This window comes from Pan troglodytes, chromosome 17 (assembly GCF_028858775.2).
Source record: "Pan troglodytes isolate AG18354 chromosome 17, NHGRI_mPanTro3-v2.0_pri, whole genome shotgun sequence".
NCBI lineage: Eukaryota > Metazoa > Chordata > Mammalia > Primates > Hominidae > Pan > Pan troglodytes.
The window spans coordinates 67,067,790-67,088,827 of record NC_072415.2 but is presented as its reverse complement, the minus strand read 5'-3'; the positions used below and the strand labels follow the sequence as shown (position 1 = coordinate 67,088,827).

The window sequence follows — 21,038 nt, the reverse complement described above, 5'->3', positions numbered from 1 at the left end:
GTCTTCAATACAATTGTTTTATTTAACACACATATGTACACAGGAACATTCAGCACACATAGAGTCTATTAAGTGGAATCATTAAGAAATGTCTGGAGAGGCAGACATTTTAATTCACTCGCTGTACACAGGGAGTTCAATCATCACATTTTCACACAGGTGTCATGTCATGTCATCTTTTGCTTGTAAATTACCAGTGAAGCCACATATGTCTCTACATATACAAGGATAGGTCCAAATACAGTGCCAGTGAAATCAATAAAACATTAAAGGTGTACACTGGGATGACAATGCAGAGTTTACCTCAGTGCTGAGAAATCTAAGCTGGGATGAAGTTCGGGACTGTGGCTATTAAAATAGCCAAGGAGAGATTTATGTTAACAAGAATGCAGATATTAGTTTAGTAGTTAGAGATGACCGTCTAATCATCAAACATCATCCACCCCAGGGTTTTGCAGCCATAGCTTTCTACTGGCCTTGGTTGCCTGTGCAGACGGAATACGTGAAAGGCCTACCCACGCTTGTGGCCCAGGGCTGTTGCTCCTCTGGGCCCCCTGGTTTTGTTCTCAACCTTCGTGGCGGTGGGAGCCATCCGTGTGTTTGCGGCAGGCTGCCTAACGCTCTCACACCTCTTTCCTGATACACAGAACATTTTTGTTAAAGAAAATGCTAAGGTATACATTTACCTCATCATTCCAAATAGAGATGTAGTCTACAATAAATTAATTTCCATTTAAGTTCATAAAGTAAACATATGTTGGGTATAGAGAAGACTCTGGACCCACTGGAAAACAAAGTGAGCCTTTTAGTTTACCTTACATTTCTCTAGCTATGCCAAACACAACAGCACGTTCACCAAACAAATAAAGTCTACACTGTATAGGTCTTTGTTTCTTCCTTGGAAACTACATATATAATCTTTATAAATACAATGTACATGCATGTGCCTAAATTCACTTTTGAAAGAATACCCAACTCTAAAACCAAGGAACAGTATAGATTTGCCGTCAATGGAAATAACATCATATTATTATGAAAGAGATGATCTAATGGTCTTAATTTCTTAATATGCTCTTTAAAAATCTGTTTCAGTGAAGTAACCAATGTTTGTTCCTAGACTTTGATCCTACTTTTTTGTATATTAGATAAACTCTGACAACCTAAACTTTTAAGACTAAATTCTCCCATTATCATTTTGGTTCCTTTGTAAACTTCACATATTTTCTCTGAATTTAACAAATAATTTTCTATTTTTGCATGTAATAAATGATTTTGCCCAACTAACCAACCAATCAACAATTAGGCAACCAAACAACCCCTCACAAGTATATACAGATCAAGGTTTGTTAGAAACAATTCATACAAAATATAATTCTATTTTTTTCCTTATTATGAGCTAGAACCAGCACAATCTGACATAAGAAGAAAGTGATCTAGTTAAAGCTTACTTAGAAGCATAATGAACACCCTCATTGCAATGTTTGCTCAAATAAATCGAGAGCCCACATATTTTTATATACACTCCTGAACATTTGTGCCATAGTTATTACTTTTCCAGAATACTTGTTTAAAAGAAATACCTTATTAGCTTTCCTTTAGTTGATCAGTAGTAGTTTGAAGGCTGAATTATAATAATTTCATAACTGACATATGCCACACATATGGGAACTACAGGTTTGCAAGGTTTCCGGGGGAAAGGGGTAAGCTCTTTCTTCAACAGGATCTGTAGCAGTAGATAGGAGAGTCTTCATTTTCGGTACACGCTATGCTTCTGAACTTGGCTCTTTATCACAAAAGTCCCTTCAAGAGATTAGTTACAGTGACTGGATAATTACATTAACTAGATCATAGGGAGTGATTATTTTTATTTTAAACTACTAAATATACTATCATTTAAGCAAGAGATGAGCACTTCAGAAGGCTAAGTGTCTGGAAAACTATTTTCTACAAGGAAAATATTTTTGTGTACATAATTAATCATGAATCTCAAATTGGTTAGCTGTTGATAAAGAAGGTGGTAGCTAAACCCTAGGAAATTGGATTGAGTAATTTCCTAGCAATCACCAGAAGAAAAGAACATGTAAACACAGAATCTTTTTGGTAAACAATATTTTAGGTAATTCAAAGGGCAATAATTTCAATCATGAGGACTGCCACATGACCTCAACACCCAGTGTCAGAACGGCCAGATTCAAGCAGCACTTCAGAGGTGGGGTTGAGATGGCTAAAAATGCTGATCTGGGCTGGGAGTGCAATCACAGTGTTTATTGATTTTTGTGCTTCTGTTGCACCAAGCAACAAGAGCGTTCCCAGGAACCGCTGGCTTTCCCCTTCCATCTCTGGCAGGGAAAAACTACCTGGTGACAGGATGGCCACATCCTGCAGAGCATGTGTGCGTGCCTCTGAATCGACAGATGGCACGAGCGGGTTCTGCCCCTGAGAAGCATGCACAAGTGACAAGACCCGGCCGCGCCACTGGATGGCACTGGGGTGGGCAGGCCCCTGGGAACAATCTGGTGTGAGGAAGGACAGAGCAACATTGGCTTGGATAATTTATAGAACTAAAACGCAGTCACGGCGGCAGGCAGCAGCATTAGACCATGAAGCGGTGCTCCTTCCCGTCATGGGCCATGAGGATGACGTTGCGGTTGGAAGTCCAGATGAGCCGGGCCAGCTTGAGGGCATTGTGGGAGCCGGGGGACGCGGGCTGCACAGGGGGCACCTGGTAGGTTTTAATACAGCGCAGCTGAGGTGCCGAGTTCAGCATGCCGATGCTTCCCAGCAGTGACGTGTTCATCTGGAGGGACAGGAGAGCACATGTGTCACTTGAACAGCCCTCTCCCTTTCCCTATCACAGAGACTGGGTCGATCTCTCCTGGCCACTTTCTCCTCCATCATGGTTATTCTCCTTCACCTAAGCTTGTTCTTAACCTCTCAAAAGTTCCTTTCAGTGTGCTTGGAATTGTTCTGATGCTGTTATGGTAAATGCAGAAATCTAGAGGAATTTTATAGGGGTAGAACCTGACAACAGGAGAGTCCATGGATCTTTAGGAAGAGAGCTAAATTATACCTCTTAATAAAATGGTTCATTTAGACAACACAGATATTTGGAAATTGTGGATATTTAAAACTGAAGACTTTCATGTTCTTTACCACAATGCTAACTGCACTCACTCCCTGAAGGATGAGTCAGCGAAGACAAGTTTTGGGATTTGTAATTAGTTCAAGAAAAGGAAGCAAAGTTAAGCAGTAGATAGAGTGACAATTGGATCAAATAAAGCTCAAGACTCCCTTCCACCCCCATTTCCTACCTACTAATACCTTCACTCTTCACTTGCTTTTTAAAAACTCGCTTTCTAGAAAGCTCTTGCTTATTATAAAGTGCAGAACCAGAATCAATTTCATCTCAACACTATGTCTGTGCCTCACTGTTTTGCTATCATACTAAGGAGAGTCTGCTGTTAATATTTTATTGACAATACCTTTTTATCAATTGATAATTTCTGCTTTTTGGCAGTTTTTCTGGATTTAAATTTTAGGTTTTCTTAATCCAGCCACATAAATGAAAAACAACATGGAAATTATGAATCATGAACAACTATGCATTCAGGTTGAAGTACTAAATACTGAAGTGAACTGTTTCCTAAGCAACTGAGTCTGAAGATTTCTTTAGATTCTAAATATTACTTAAAACATTTTCAATAGCATTATGTGTGCTATTATAATATCACATGGAAAGAATACTGAAAATCTGGAAAGAAGCCTTGTAAATAACACTTTTTCTTTGTACTAATTTTCATTTCCAATGCTTCTCTCCAGTATAACCTCCATCTCGATGTGTAAGATTCTAGAGATTTGCATGAAGCATGCAGATTATGATCCAACATCTACAAATGGTTGATCCATGAAACTCTGGCAAATCCTAGGACATTTAAGATGTGTTATCACTGACATCATCCCCTGCATGTGGATCAGTGCAAAACACAAGCCATTCCTTTTTCTAGCCCTTCTCAGCAGCAGGATGGTGTCAGAGGGCGTAAATCATGGCATCTCTAGCAGAGGGTGTGCAGGCTCCACTGACATTTTCACAATTTAAATCATCTTGAGTAATAACCCTTTTAAGATGACTAATGTTACTGATTTTCCTGCATTAATAATAGCGCCGAACACAACACAGAGGTGAAAAAAAATCACTAGTGTACGAGGTCAAATTTTAAAACCAAATGTATGGTTATTGTTAACTCTTTCTGTTAGAGTTCGGTTCCTGTTTCCAGCCAGGCAGTTCCTTACTGTCACCCTTTCAGAAGCGTGTTTCTTTGCTTCCTTCTCTCCTTTTCCCAAAAACTTCACAGAAGATAAAAATCAATGCCTTATTGCTTTCTTGGATGTTCCCAAATAGTTAAAATATAAATAATGATGATGAGCTTAATTTGATAGATCCAAATGACACAGAAGATTGCTGGTTAACATTAACTGGCATCAACAGGCGTAGTGTGTTTTAGAAAAAATCTAATTTCTCAGTTGATAAATAACTACAAGGTATTTTTCATTCTTTATGGATTTTCTATGAATATATGTATGAAGCTTGGCTTCTGCTGGTAACTCAAAATGCAAGGGGCATATAATGCTCAGACACTTCCTTATTTTTAATTCCTCTCTTCAAATTTAGCCAGGAACAAAAAATGGGTTGAGAGCTAAACATGAAAAGGGAGAGAATATCTCATGGGAATACTCTAGATGTAAAGATTTTAGAAAAGGCCATTACAACTGGGTTCCTCTTATAACCTGAGCCATCCCTACTTTGATAAATGCCTTTGGTCAGGTCAAATAGCCTTCCTGCCTGAGAATAGGGATATGTGAAATTCTATAAGGGACATAACTATCATAGTTCACATATCCCTATTCCTGCCTGAGAATAGGGATCTGTGAAATTCTATAAGGGACATAACATGTGGAACGATAAAGACCCCCACGTTCACTAAAATTCATTGCTCAAGATCATCCTTTACCTATGACCTCTTCAAATTCGGCATGAATGTGAAGTATTATAGTAACGGTATTAATTTTTCCAATAAACTCAGACAAATGACTCTCTCTGAAACAACTAACAATTTTGTTATTCAATATTAATGTTTTCTTGAACAGTGACTGGATACAAACGATGCTCGAGTAAGGACATCTTGAGCCTTGAATGAATGCAAACTATGTGGAATTATGAGATTTGGTAACATTCACTTTTTCCTGATTGCAAAGATAGTAAATACTCATTGTGGAAAATTCAAATAATAAAGAAAAGTACAAAAAGGAAAGCAAAAAACCCCTGAAATATCTTTTCCCAAAGACAGTCACTGTTAAAATTTTGGTAAGCAACCTTCCAGACCTCCACATATACATAAAGATGAAGAGAAGCAGAGTTAATAAATTTTATATAAACAAGCTTATATTAAAATGTAGTTTCATAATTTGCCTTTTTGCTCAACAAAATGCTGACGGCAGTCTTCTCTTGTTAATGACTACAAATTTACATTATTCCTTTTAAATGGCTGAATAGTATTCTACTATACAATGGAGTAAATAAAAATAAACGAAACCAGTATCTACCTAATTTATTATCAGCATTTCTGAAAAAGGATATTTGCTGGACAGTGGTGGTAAGATTTAGGTGAGAGAATTGTGACTGTATTTCATTACCAAACTCCTCCTCTTGCTCAAATGCCAATGGATACGGAGAAGTGAAATATTCAAATTGTAGAAAACGGGGTTAGAAAATCAAAGGGCTTGAATGACTGCCAAATTACATCATTTGATAGATGAGAATGTAAATTCACTCAAATGTAACTTTGGCTTTTTTCTTCCCTTCAAAAATAAATGCTTCACAAAAGTGGTTCTATGAAGATTATTTTCTGAACACACAGAAACACAGCTATAATTCATCACAACAGGAAATGTTTTAATGCTATTCCCAATGTAAGTAATGCTGCACACAGACCTTACTAAGTCTCACTTGAGTAATTATCCAACCAATATTTCTCATTAACACTCATTTCTCAGCAAAGATTTTAATAGCTGATAGCTTTAGTAAGGTTCTGTATTAATAAGACTTCATTAACTTTTCAAAATATATTACAGTACACTTACTGGAATAATATAAAAGTATTCTGATACATCATTACAACGAAACAACATGTATCTAAATAAATCAGCAAAGCCCATTTGGGGAGAGCAGCAGTAGATCTAATACTGTTTTTTGGACTCTTTTTAATTCAAATAAGACAACTACAATTCTGGAAGAGATTTCATTGCATTTTCCTGAGAAAGCTGAAAGGACTTGTCTTTGTATCTTCCATTAAAATTTCAAGACTGAGTTTGGTATAACATAAACATGAAGAAATGGGCTGTATGTTAAATTCCGACATTGGTTTTAGAGGCAAGAATGACCTGGGTGTTGCCTGGGCTGCTTTGGCTTTGGCATGTGCAAATAACAGGAAGCAGCCCTTGGAGTAGGTGAGCTTGTGGATTAAGGACATGTGCTGCAGCCCCACTGTGTGCAAAGCCATGTGTCCAGGCACACAGATGTGAGTGCTCTTGGCAAAGCCCAGAGTCAACAGCAGGAGGCTTCAGAGAGGAACTGGAAGACAAAAAGATGTTACCTGAAAAGGAAGCCATCTAATAAACGAGCTTGGTCTCTAAGTGAAAAGGATGTTACCCATAATCCCATCAGTGACCTGGGCAGTAATTTTGATATAAATAGAAAAATATTCAAGGAAGGGATGAGCATATCCAAATAAAACCTTGAAGATCTTAGGGGAAAACGATAATTTAACATTTAGAAAATTTCATTTAAAATACTCCTGAAAATACTGGGAAAAGTTTCAAATCTGGCTAATATGTGAGGTATTTCTTATATAAGAAATTATGTTTTCTTAGCAGAAAGGAAGTTGGAAAAAAGAGATGTTTTGTTTGTTTATTCCAAAGAAGAAACCCTGGACAGAACACAGGTTTCTGGCAAGCACGGACCCATGACTTACTGATCTCTGTGTCTCTAATGCACAGGCCAGTACCTACCACTCAGACATCCAATAAATGTGGAATGAGTGGAGCTTTATATAAATATTCCTCCAAGATCCCAAGAGAACAGGAAATAAAAGAAAATTTGTATGAAGGTACAGCTGACATAATAGAGGCCATTGAGTTAGACATGAGTGGCGGCGGGGGGGACCCCAAAAAAATCAGTAGGTAAAATCCTTAAAGAACCATTGCTGCAAAAGCCCAGTTTCTGAACACCTAATGGAATCACTGTGGAATTTCAGGAGTGGAAAACACCAGTGCTGTGGATACTCACTGGGAAAATGAGGGCTGGGTGAGATCTCTGATAAAGGGAGTTTAATATGAGCGAATTAAGATGCTGGAGATATATTCTAGAAGAAAGGCTAATGAGAAAATAAACTGGAAAACTAAATTAGATAAAAGTAGAAGAAGTCTGACAGATTTTGAAGTTGTCATGCTTTAATAGCACGTTGTTAATTAAGTAATTTATTGTATCCATTTTACATTTTATTACCTATTGATTTTTTTCAACTATCACCCAGTTGTGCTGAAGCCTTGTTTAAACTTTTATTTTGTTTTGTTTTAGATTTCAAAGCAATAAACTAAATCTCATAAAACATACTGGCATTCTAAGAAAATAAAGGTAACAACAAAATTTTAAATTAACTTTTTTGGGGGTGTTTAATTTCTTGGTAATTTTCAGGACTAAAAGAGTAAGGTAATTAAAAAGAAGATGGGATAGAAATTAAGCAGTGAGGATCAAACATATTCTATTGCCAAAATTAGTTGCTCAAAATTAATGTTCATTTTATTCAGAATTAAACATAGGCATTCTCATGAACTGCTTACCAAAGACTATGTGAGATCTTAAGAAATGTTTTGAACAGTTTGAGAATTATGAGTATTATGTGGGAAATTCAGAATGCAAAGAAAAATGAGATAATTATAAAAGGGACATGAGGTGAACACTAGGAAAACACCTTATTATCCTATGCCCTACGCCCTGTTAGAGTCACAGACCCGGGACCTCGTGTGAAGGCCTCGTGTAAATGAATAGCTGAAGCCAGCGAGGCTTCTCCTGCCCGATTCCTCTCAGGCCAGGCCCTCAAACACGCTGGCCCTTGCTCACGGCTACTCGTGCACCTGTGCCCCCTTCTTAACCACCCACACCTCCTGACCCACCCTGAACACCCAGCCCTTCCTCCACATCACTCAAGCCTCAGTTTAGGTGTCACTTCCTCTGAAAAGCCTTCCCACAACCTTATTCTCAGGCTTCCCTGGGACCATAATTGCTTATTTATGTACGTCTACTTCAGACTGCAAGCTCCGTGAGAGCAGATGCCCCTCTTTCCAGATTGCTAATTGTATTCTCAGCACCCTGCATGCTAGTGCCTGGCACATCATCAGCAATCAATACAGACTGGATGTTTGCTGCAAGGAGGGAGGGAGGACAGGAAGGAGGGCCGGCAGGTAGGCTCAACAGGAAGGCTTACTACCAAACGCATATCACGCAGTATACGCTTTAAGACCCTGGAGCATCTACTCTTACCTGCCAAAAAGAAATGTGGCTGTCAGTGTTTGAGTAGGTGGCAAGATATCTTCCATCAGGAGCAAAAGCCACTGCAGTGATTGGTCCCTTGTGTCCATGGATTGTCTAAAATAAAATTCAGATATCATGAATGATAAGCATTTCACAGGACAATTACAAGTACACACACAAATGCATTCAATGTTGAACAAGTTACATCACGGGTATTAGATGCTGTTATCTTCTTTGTTTATAAAATCAGTTAGAAAAATAAGCAAAGCAACAGACGTTCTCTCATTGAGGGAACTCTCCAAGGGCTTCAATCTTGTTCTGAGGTGTCCACCTGCCTCCTAGTTGGGGAGGGCAGCATGAGCCCAAAGAAAAAGCATATATTAATAGGCAAACCAATGTGCTAATTCATTTATGTCCACCACAGGGAAGAATTTTACAATTAGTTAGAAAGGTAAGAAACTGATCACCAAAAGTATCCAGGAACTTTGCTCATCTGAAATAAAAAACAATCAAAGCTGCATTATAAAAATCCCTGTTCTGGAAGGAGTTAAAGACTATAATTTAATCTCCTTAATAATTATACACTGCTCATGCTTTATGCTTCATTTTCTACCAATAACACTGTATTTAAATGTATATAGCTGCAATTAGTAAATATACATCCACACACATGTGGGAGGTTTGGGCACACACATAAATCAAATACCATTAAAAACAAGTTAACAGGGATAGTTTTGAACCTCTGCCAAATAGCTATCATTGATTTAACCATGAATAATAAAAAGGAAGTTGTATTTTAGACTAGGTCTTTGATAGAAGGTCCCTCCTAATAAAAACAATACTCAAGTCTGATGATATTAATAATTACAGAAGACATTGGCTACTAAGCACATTAGCATAATATTGTATTAATCTCCCTGTACTGAACTATTTAAAACCATACCTCTGCCACAATAACCAATATTCAATCTGGCTTACAAGCTGTAGGTTGGTCTCCTCCCTTTGTCTAGAAAGGAATAGGAAATGTGTGCCCTTAAACTAAGAAAATTCAGGACAGGTTTGCTTCCAGCTGTCATTTTTGATAAAGAATTGTGAGCCCTGAGTCTCAGTGGGAGCATCAGGCTTGTTATGTGTTTTGGCCCATAGGTACTGTACATTTCAGAAGATTTTTTTCATATTACATATCTGAATGCCTAAGATGAAGAAGAAGAGGGAAAACAGGGGTAGGGACACAAGCACATTCCTTGCTGCCTTTGCATTCTGTCCTTTCTTGTCATTAGACTTTCAAGGGACTGTGGTGTCCCAAATAACACTTGTTTTCTAACACTCAAAAAAAAAGTTATGTTGGTATAGAACTGGGCTCTGGGCAGGGAGAGAGCATTGATGTGAGCCGGACTTCCTGGGTTTGCATGTGAGCTCTACTACGTACTAACTGTGGAACCTAAGGCCACGTTATTTAAGGAACTTAACATCGCAGAGTACCCACGTTTGTAAAGTAGGAACGATGATGATGATGATAATGATAATATCTAACTCAAAGAGCTTTGTAAAGGTTAAATGAGGTAATACATAGCGTTCTGCACAATGCATGGCATATAACAATTCAATATTTTTAATATTTTTGTTACTCCTGCTTGCTTAGAGATGACCAGACACATATAAACAGTCATATAACTCAATCACTTGAGTACACTCTTCAATGAACCCTTCTCCAAAACTATGCCTTAATCACATATCTCAGAATCACCATCACATAGCATACCAGGTTGCCTACAAACACAGACTTCAGACTGTGGCATTTGATTAAATAGATGTGATTACTCATGATGCTGGCCCATAAATGTACTAATTTAAGAAATGGAGTGCACTTGCTGCATAATTATCGCAAGAAACCAGCTTACCATGAACTATTCTGGAATGAGAATCACTCAGGCAGGAAAAAAGCCTTTCACCAATTAAATCAGAAAAAGTGGTCCATTCCCACTTACTAGGTCAGTTTAATCAGCTCATTGGGAAAGCATTTTTAACTGTTTTTTAACGTCAAGATTCAGTTCTGCTAAAAGTCTGAAATTCTATTGGGCCAATCTGAGGACACTTTATGGTAAAGACAGTAGGACAGTAAGTCCTTGACTTAGAGGCTGCAAACTCAAAACCCTTAACCTGAAATTAGATAATAGATGTGTTTGGTTTGGCCTGCAAAACTGCAAAAAACAAATTTTTTCAGCCCATCTTTCTAATTGATCAGATCTTTTGTAAAATCAAGATTTCCAGCCTCTCCTGAAAAACTGGAGGATCGGGCAATACTGGGCCTCTGTTCACATGTGGCAGCATCAGCCAGGGCTGAGTGGTGGTGAGCACTTCAGCCTGAGCATGTGCTCTTCACTTCACCAGTCCAGCACTGACACAAAACAAGACCTGTGTACCAGGCTGCCCAGCTCACTTATTTCCCACCTGGTCCCTCCTGGCATTTAATGCAACCTTTCTATTACAAATATTTGATTCAAAATTCAAAGTTTCTTCCATGCTCTGGGATCCTAATATCCATCTAAAACTGTGAGTAGATTAAAAGTTCTTCTAAGAAAAACTGGCCCTTCTTGAAAGCCCCCAAAGCCCAACTCTGTGTAGAGGTGGACTGAGCCTCCTTCTGGAGATTGGGCCCCTCAGTTTCAAAACAGAATGCCAAGCCTTCCTCCTTCAGATTAGCATCCTTCCTTAATCAGCAACCAGAAGGTTGCTTCAGTAAGTTAGAGAACATAACAGTAAGCAGGCTATAAACCACCAGGTCCAAAGCATGTTACAACCCAGTGGACACATTCACAACCCTTTCTTTGAGGCTAGCAAGTTAGCTTTTTGTAAAAGTAGTAAAACAGACTCACTGGGACCATATTTGCTCCTTCAGAACAGTCTTCTCTAAATATTCCATTTTTTGTCTTCCTCTGGCGAGTATTTAAAACATCCACGTGAAGGGTACTTCTATTTCAGCTGAAGACACTGATCATTGTTATTTAAGTGTCTCTCAAAGAAGATTTTGGGAAATAAGTTCAGCCTGAATTGTCTGCTGGGAAAATGTTTGTCTTTCCAGATAAATTTGTTGCTTTCATTTATCATGTAACAATAATTACATAACCTAACACTGTCTTGCTTTACTGCCAGGAAACTCAGAACTAAATTTATGCTCATTCTATATAGATCAAGTAATAAATACTTCCTCCTACTCATTTTACTCATCACTGTTCCGTTTTCATTTGTTGTTGTTGAAGTCCTGTCATATACTGAGTTTAACTTTCTTGAAAGTCTTCTTTGGACAAAGGGGGAATACATCTTGGATCAGAACATCACACACACACACACACACAGCATGACTTGGATAAGAACATCACACACACATGCACACACACACACACACACAGCATGATGCTGCTAGGTGCCCTACAGGGCTGGCTTTTTAAAGCAACCTAAAGAAAAACCACAGAGTGCTGACTGCAGCTGACAGACAGACCTGCTGTCTCGTAAGAGCAAGCACCGCTCAAGCAGTGCAGGGAAGTTCGCTGTTTTAAATGGCTTGGTACATCTGGTGAGTTCATTATAATCTCAGCCTGAGAGGTGCTTCAGCCCTCACTGTAATGGAAATTTTGCCATTGTCTTTTGTTCAGATTCTCTGAACTTCTAAGATCTGTGCAGGCACCACCTGAACTGACTTTAACCTCTACTCTGGCATTAGAGATGCAGCTGTGCCGATCGCATAGAACTTGTAAGTGCTTTGTGATGGAGCGGATTGGATGGTTTGGGTCTCAAATGCTAGACCTTGAAGAACATTTTCCAAAAAACAAACAAGTTTCAACATAAATAGAGGTTTGGTAGACTTTTTATATGCGAATGAGTATCATGCCTTGTTATATTTTTAGTCAAAGAAATTGCTGTCTTGAAAAGACAGAAACGGAATATAAAGAAATTAATCAAATTCAGGAAGTGCTACAAACAATTTAAAAAAATCAAGCAATTATTCCTAGCAGGAGATAGAGTGTTGAACTTTTAAACACCCCCACCTCTTTTTCTCATTAAAGAAAAGGAACTGGGAAGCAGAATAATGAACAATATTTAATGTACCCAACAGTTTTTAACACACATTTTCAATGTGCTCTGCAAAGAAATATAATTAACCCAGTTGTACAGAGAAGGAACCAGAAATGAGAATTTCTAAAATGATTTGGTCAGCGTCAATAAAAGCCATGACTTTCTAGAATATTGTCTTTAAAACTGCTCTCACATGGTCTGTCAGCTTCCAAATGACAAGTTTGGGACTTGAAACCAACCCACTTTGAGGTTGAATAAAATTAAAGAGAACATCTTATGTTTACTTGTAGGTCTCATCATTTTTTTTCTTTAAGGGGGAACATAAAATCCTATCTAAACCATTTTCTTAACATAAATTATGAAAACAAGATTTCCAAAAGTAGGTAAGATTTCCCTATCATAAATACCAGCACAAGGAAAAGATTCCTGAAGTACTGACCCATGTATTTTGTATAACATTTAGTAACATAAACTGGAAAAATGCACGAGCGTGGACTGAACCTTGATGACCCCCAAGATCTTGAGGGGCTGAGAGGGAAGCGGCCGGTGTGGCTGTGGGCTTCTCAGGAAGCAGTGTGGCTGACTTTAGATTAAGTCAGGCAGTTGCAATTTGAGGGGCGCTTGAAAGGTCTGCTGAGCCGAAATACTTCCTCCCCAGTTGGCTGCACGTGGCCTCTGAAATCTCGAAAAACACAATTATGCCTTCACCTGAGGCATTTTCCCTAGAATGTGCTCCGGCAGAGGGCAAACAGGACAAGCTTGTTTTCATAAGGTACAAGCATGGCAGATGCCCTGACTTTAGGGTGAGCCTGAATGAAGTGTCTGTGTGTGTATGGAGGCAGGAAATAGGTAAGACGGGTCAGAAATTCAAGGCAGTCAGTGCCTCAGAAGTGAGGAAGAACTCTCAAAAGGAGAGGCAATACCAAAGACCTGCAAATACCTACATCTTCCCAGTGCTGCTCCCACTTAATGATACCCGGCAACGCCAAGTGAGGTGCAGCGGGTGCTTGTGGCACTCATCGTACGTTTGGCATCTCTCTCATATTAACAGCAGCTGAAGTCAGAAAAGGGCAGCTAAGGAGGGGGAACCAGGCTCTGATTTGCATGCCTTTCTGACATCCCAATACAGGAGCCCGTAGATTTCATGGCTGGCTGGCAGGGAGGTAACTGCTCAAGGCAGAGAGAAGACAAAGACGTCGCTCTGACTGACAGCTCTGTTAGGCAAGGGAAAGGCTCATCAAAAAAGAGCCATTTCAAAAGAGTTCAAAAGTTAAGAATTAATTATGTTCCAGGAAAAAAAAATCCCCCTTCTTTTCTCCCAATCAATTAGTGAAAATTTTATTAGATATTTAAGGTTCATCTGCTCAAGGAAACAAATTATAGATTCAACAAATAATTTAGGCAGATAATAACACCATTAAAAAAATAGATAATCTCATCTATGGCTGATTAGAAGGTTCAAGTCCAATTTAATTATCACGATGAACTAAGCCTTCTCAAGTCTCTTTGTGCATAGGCTCTTAAGATCACATGGTGTTGCCAAGAACACTGAAAGGTCACCCATTCTGCTGTGTGTGTGGACAGGGCTACGGTGAAGCAGGTCAGACAGATGAAAATCTATTCTGTTTTCAGATATCTCCAGAGAAAGATTCCCACATCTCCCCTGAGGACCCTTTTCAGTGTTTAACAATGTGTGCTGTCAGGGAATTTTTCCTTATATCAAATCTAAATCCAAAACACTGCAGTTGAAGCTTGCTTCCTCTGGTCCTGGCCTCAGTAGAGATGGAGAACAGCTGGTGACCAATCTTAGTGTGACAGCCTTTTAAAAGCTTGAGGACTGTTGCAGCAACCTGCCCCCTCTTTTACTTAATTTTGTTTTCAGGATTAAAAAAAAAAATCCCAGTGACTATAACCTTTCCTTTCAGGTTTTATTTCTCAACTTTTTAATAATTTCAGTGGCTTTTCCTTAAACTCTCTTCAAGCTTTCCAATCAAGACATCTTAGAGTTGGATGGTATCTTTGAGGTCACCTTATTCAACTACATCTCATGATGTGGAATTTCTTTTCTTTCTTTTTTTTTTCTTTTGAGACAGAGTTTCACTCTTGTTGCCCAGGCTGGAGTGCAATGGCGCGATCTCGGCTCACTGCAACCTCCACATCTCAGGTTCCAGTGATTCTCCTGCCTCAGCCTCCTGAGTAGCTGGGATTATAGGCACCCACCAACCGCCTGGCGAATTTTTTGTATTTTTAGTAGAGACGGGGTTTCTCCATGTTGGTCAGGCTGGTCTTGAACTCCTGACCTCAGGTGATCCACCCACCTCAGCCTCCCAAAGTGCTGGGATTACAGGTGTGAGCACCTGGCCTCAAGATGTGGACTTTCTTTTATTCCTTTTCTTCTTCTTTTTTTTTTTTGAGATGGAGTCTTACTCTGTCACCTAGACTGGAATGCAGAGTGCAATGGCACGATCTCGGCTCACTGCAACCTCTGCCTCCAAGGTTCAAGTGATTCTCCTGCCTCAGCCTCCCGAGTAGCTGGGATTACAGGTGCATGCCATGACGCCCAGCTAATTTTTGTATTTTTATTGGAGACAGGGTTTCCCCATGTCAGCCAGGCTGGTCTTGAACTCCTGACCCCAAGTGATCCACCTGCCTCGGCCTCTCAAAGTGCTGGGATTATAGGCGTGAACCACTGTGCCCGGCCAAGATGTGGAATTTCAAACCAGACTGAGTACTGGAATTAGATCAGATGTCATTACAGTTTCTCATAACCCTATGCAGCCTGGCCAGCATATGCTTATTTTATCAGAAAACAGCAATTGTGGCTGATGATCACCATTAAAAGATAATTTACTAGAACTCCTTGAAAAGGAAAAACTCGTACAGTTGTTGGCATGCAGATGGCTGACATCTGCAGTGCTCCCCGTTATCTTTAGGAGAGTGAGATGTGCACACCTAAGTCAATGGACAGAGTCTTGGGGCTGCAGAAACATCTTGAGAGGCAACCACTGACAAAAACCCAGATGATCAACCCCTGCTCTAAAGCCTCTTCTATCACTTTCCAAAATACATTAGTACTCATTTTGCACCCTGTTTATTTTCATTAAACATGTACTCCCATTCATTTATTGCTCGTTAACTCTCTTCTATTTCTCTCTTCTCCAATTTACTAATTCTCAACACTTACATCATATCACCTGGGTGCTTAAAGAGGTTAGTTTCTGTCTCACCATTGGGTCTTGATAAAATTGCATCATATAACTTAATACTTTAAAACAAAAAGTGGATTTAGCAAAGGTCAACTATAAAACAGCTGTTGTCATCCTTGAAATAAATTTTAAAATTGTACATGGAAGGGTAAACATGCATTACTATGCTATACCACAGAACAGCGGTATAGCTGTTCTGTTGAGGATCAACCCCTGGACCATGGACTGGTACCGGTCCATGGCCTGTTAAGAACCAGGCCATACAGCAGGAGGGTGGGTGACAGGTAAGCAAGCCTCTGCCTCCTGTCAGGTCAGTGGCAGTGTTAGATTCTCATAGGTGCGCAAACCCTATTGTGAACTGTGCATGTGAGGAATCTACGTTGTGCCCTCCTTATGAGAATCTAACTAATGCCTGATGATCTGAGGAGGAACAGTTTCATCACAAAACCAGCCATCCCACTCAGGTCCACAGAAGACTTGTCTTCCATGAAACTGGTCCCTGCTGCCAAAAAGGTTGGGGACTGTTGCTATAGAGAATCCAAAAAGCATACTAAGAAGGCAAACTTTTGTAGCATGTATGATATGCCAGGTGCTGTTCCAGACACTTTTACATAAACTTTTTAATCTTTACATATCAACCCAATGAGATAAGCAGACTATGTTATTCCCCACCTCATAGATGAGGGGACCGAGGCACAGGGAGGTGCGATAACTTGTTTGGGTTAGAATCCAGGCAGTCTGGTGCCAGAGTCTGCTGCCTCACAGAATACCAGGTAAAAGAAAGCTATGAACTGCTGGATCTTCAATTTCCGTAGCTTGACTTTCCTATAGCTGAGAAAGTCTTATGTATATTATACACTAACACTTATAAATGACTTCGCCAAACCAAATAACAAAGACCTTGAGCGATGCCTGGTGGTGCTTGGAGGCTGGGTGCAGCCCCAGCCCAGGCAGCTACAGTAGGGCTGCTTGGAAACAAGAGCTTGTGGTGGTGCTGGGGCTTGCCCGGGGGAAGTGTCCATCTCCTCATTCTGGACAGGCAACAGTCAGCCGGGCCACCTTGCAGACCCTTCTGAATTTCAGGGGACCTCACAGAACCCCTAGACTCCCAACCCCATGTGGCATGGAGGTGGCTTCCACATACACAGGAAGGTCCCTGGATTGGCCCAACCTCCCTTCCTATCCTGGTGCTGTCCTGGTCCACGGCAATCTCCCCTGCCCTGCCATCCCTGTGAGGATGGCTGGGATGACAGCACTGCCTGGGACATAGGAAGCCCATTTTCCCAGGGTAGTCCTGCCTCCGTGTGGGGTGAGGCAGGGTCCACTGGCCCACTGGCCCACTGCCACAGTGAGGATGAAGAAACACTCTTTTATTTGACCCACCTCCAGGAGTTCAAACCTCTTAAAACAGAGTTGTCCTGGCCTTCTTCACTGGCTAAGGAGGAGGAAGGTACCTGTGTTGATTCCCCCAGACACCCAGGCCAGGTTACAGAGATGGTAGCCCCATCTCTCTCACCAGCAGCCTCCCTCCCTGGTCCTCAGTGCCTGAAGGTTTTCACCCTCCCATCAGCTTGTCTGTACCCCAAAGAGGCAATATCTTCCTACAAGGACCATAAATAAGCACTTTTTAAGTAAAGGATAATTAGAGTTCGGAACCTGTTTCTTTCTCACTTGGGACCCAAAATATAAAAACTAAAAATATCGACCAAAATGGAAGTACATGGTAAATGCAATCCTAAAACTCTCTAGTATTGAAAAGAGCTCAGCTTTTCTTATTGGGTGTACTATCTCCTATAGTCTACGCACATAAGACTAGATGCTGCCCTTTGGCGGTTCTACAATGATTTTGAACAGAGATTTGAGAGTTGAAAACAGATTGTTTATCTCTATAATTTCTTTTCTTGATGGAGGGCTGAGGCAATGCTTTTTATTCACATTATGCCAACTTTATGTTATAAAGTCAACCTGTTTTGGCATTTTCCAAGCCAAGGTATTGAAACTATTCAATGAATTATTTTCTATCACCATCTAACTGAAAAGAATATATATTCAGAGGGAAAAACAAGTAGACTTGATATCATTTTAACATCTTAATGGAAAATAGATTTAAGGATAAATATAATAAAGTGAGCTATCTTAAGTTTTATTGTAAGATATAATGCCTCAAGTAAACAGGCTCTCTTTATTTCTTAAAACTAGCTTCAGTGTTTACTGCCCATTTTCAGTTACTAAAAGTTACATATATGTCATTCGAGGACAAACTGACATTGATGAATTAAAAGAGCTTTTCACTACCTACATATTGACAATCCTTATGAAGCAAGTAATAGTTTTCAATATTTCTTCTGTGGGGGGTTATATATTAACATGCATGTGCATATGCACATATACACATACAACACCCTTATCTAGGAATAGTGAGAATCAAAATACATGCTCAAAACTATTGTATTATTGTAATTTTGACATTCCTAATAAGTTTTTTATGGTATCGAGGCTTCTATTTTCACTAAGATCCATTATAAATTATCAAAATTATTTTTAAAAGGAAGTTTTATGAATGGAAAAATAGAGAATAAACATTTAAGCCAATTGTTGCTTACCAAACTTAAAAACACTGTAATCATCATACAGCAAACTCTAAAAAATAGGTACTGATTTTAGGAGCATTTTCCCTTCGATTTAACTGGGAAACTTTCAGATTCAAAGAAAAGTTCTCCATCAATTAGACATTAATTCACCTATTAATGTCTAAGCCCTTCTTTCCCCTTTTCTTGCTGCAGATAATCAGGAACTAGCCTTGCTCTTCCCTGTTCTTCTGATTTATTAGGCCCAGTATTTCCAGGATAAAGTAACAACAGAATATCCAATTAAATTATACATAATTGATATGTCTTTTCTTTGCATGTTGAAATGATTAATTATATAGAATCATACTTTGAAAATTAGGTTTGCTAAAAATCCCAAACATCACAAGTTAATATATTATGTGATCACCACCAATTTTTGGCTAATAAAATGACAGCAGTCTGTTTGTACTGTACAACTTTTAGACTCAATAATGATTAAAAAAGCCTAAAGACATAAATGAAAACATAACGTTTTGATATAATTTAACATTTAAAAATTTAATTACACAGCCATACTTAAAGATGATTCATGGACACTCTACTGCTGAATACTAATATAATTTAGATAAATGTGGTTGTTTTAAATAAAAGAATAGTGAATAAATTATCAAATATTTACACTGCTCATATGAAATATTTATTAAAGTTTCACTTGCATATGCCTAAAAAGTCACACAAAATGTTTTCTTCAGATCTGGGCAAACCCAAAAGCTAAATGTTTTTTTCAGTATTTCTAATAGAAAACTATTTGAACACATGCTAGAAGTCTTATACTATGCTATGAAAATAAATCCCTCCCCTCCTGCTTCCACATGGAGTTCCTCAGCAGCATGAATGGTCTTGATTATCTCCACCCTTTCTAGACATTTCAGGCCTTTACATGGCAGGACTTCAGCAGACACATGTACACACTAACTCGCTGGACAGCAGTCACATTCCTAAGTAAATGTCCGTCATGATGGGACTTGGCATTTTCGTGGGTTTTGATTTGGGTTATGGTTAACGGAAGATGGTTTGGTTAGAGCAGTAGGTCAGGATCTTCACATGTGTTCCCGCTCCTTTGTCACCTCTCCTTTGCCTGGTATAGCGCCTGGTGACACAAAATTGTCTGATGTAGATTATACTAAAGCTAGGGAATTTATATTTTTTGAAATTATGTTTCAAAAGTATTTAACATTTTCACCATTCTGAAAAGAGAAATGCTTGAAAGTGTTACATTACAACATAAAATAAAATTCTAAAATTCATACATATATTAACCAACATTACCGTACCTTTGGATTCATGTTTATTTTGGATAATGATAGAACATATCCACTAGGACACATTACAGATTTAGAAATTTTACACTTTTATGTGTAGTTTATTATGCCTCTTCCACTTATTAAAACAGAAAATTAGATTAGTCTGGAACATAACCTAATTTATGTTGTATGTTGTTCTGCATTACAAGGTTCATTCCTTTTGTTAAGAAATACCAAGTTATTTAGTCATGTAACCAAACATCACCTGTTCCTCCAAAACCTATTGAAATAAAAAAACAAAAAATGAATTCCCTTGATGATGGTGACTTATTAGAGACTGATCTAGAATGAATACCTTCTAACTTAAAGCTCCTTTCACATTTTTACTTTTCCCAATACAATTTTAATAGTAAAACAATTGCATTGTTCAAAATAAATGCAATAAAAATATAATTTAAAGAAATACCAAGTTACAAAAAGATAAAATTAACCTTCTACTTTTGATATAACATCCAACATTTTTCTATTAAAATCATAATATTCATAAAATATGCAATATATGTCTTTTTTTCACATAGCAATTGCATTTGCAAATCTCCCAGAGTAATTACTGTGGCAAAATAACACTGACATTACTTGTCAGTCCTCTGACTTATACTTAGACTATCCACTTTCACTTAGTGGATTAAAATTTGTCTTTGCTGGTTTTATGAATAGGCAAAATTTTCTGATTTGCTTATTTGTAAAATAATATTATCTGTCTTGCCTACCTCATGGGATTAAATAGTTTTAGGAAAATGTAGTTGAAAATATTTACTGAGACTTTTGTTTTAGGTCCTGTGCAAGATATCAGAGTATAAAGATGAGATAGGACCCCTGCCAGTGAATCTAGGAATGGGAGACCAACAGGTTGACAGGAAGCGACTATGGTATGGTGCAATCAACAGCGTAATAGAGATGTGCTGAAGATGTCACGGAAACACAGATGAGGAGACAGTAGTTTCTGTCCAGCAGCAGGAGATGTCAGAAAAAGGTACAGAGAGAAGGCTGTATTTGAACTGCGCTTTAAAGGACCACCAGAAGTTGGTGAGAAGAACAAGAGATGAGTCTAAGCAAACATGTGCCAAGTGAAGACTTCAGAGGGGTCCAAGAAAACGGCCAGCACTCCCGTGTCACTCTGCCTAGGGGAGCAACAGGGGGCGAGGAGAGGTGGAGAGAGGCAGGGTTGAAAACGAGGCAGAAAGGCAGCTATGGCCAGGCTATAAGCCGCCTTCTTGTGGTGTCAAGAAATGTGGAC

General features: G+C 39.0%; 1 protein-coding gene across 5 annotated transcripts in view; it reads right to left on the bottom strand.

The window, feature by feature from the left end:
- Positions 1–3: 3 nt before the first annotated feature.
- WDR7 (WD repeat domain 7) overlaps positions 4–21,038 on the bottom strand; it is a 377,397-nt gene continuing 356,362 nt past the window's right edge. For all 5 annotated transcript variants that reach the window (XM_009434062.5, XM_009434059.5, XM_523934.7 and 2 more), the window contains 2 exons: positions 8,597–8,701; positions 4–2,797 (listed from right to left, as the gene is read on the bottom strand). In XM_009434062.5, coding sequence (XP_009432337.3) covers positions 2,594–2,797; positions 8,597–8,701 — 309 coding nt within the window. In that variant the 3' untranslated portion in view covers positions 4–2,593. The remainder of the gene's footprint in view (positions 2,798–8,596; positions 8,702–21,038) is intronic.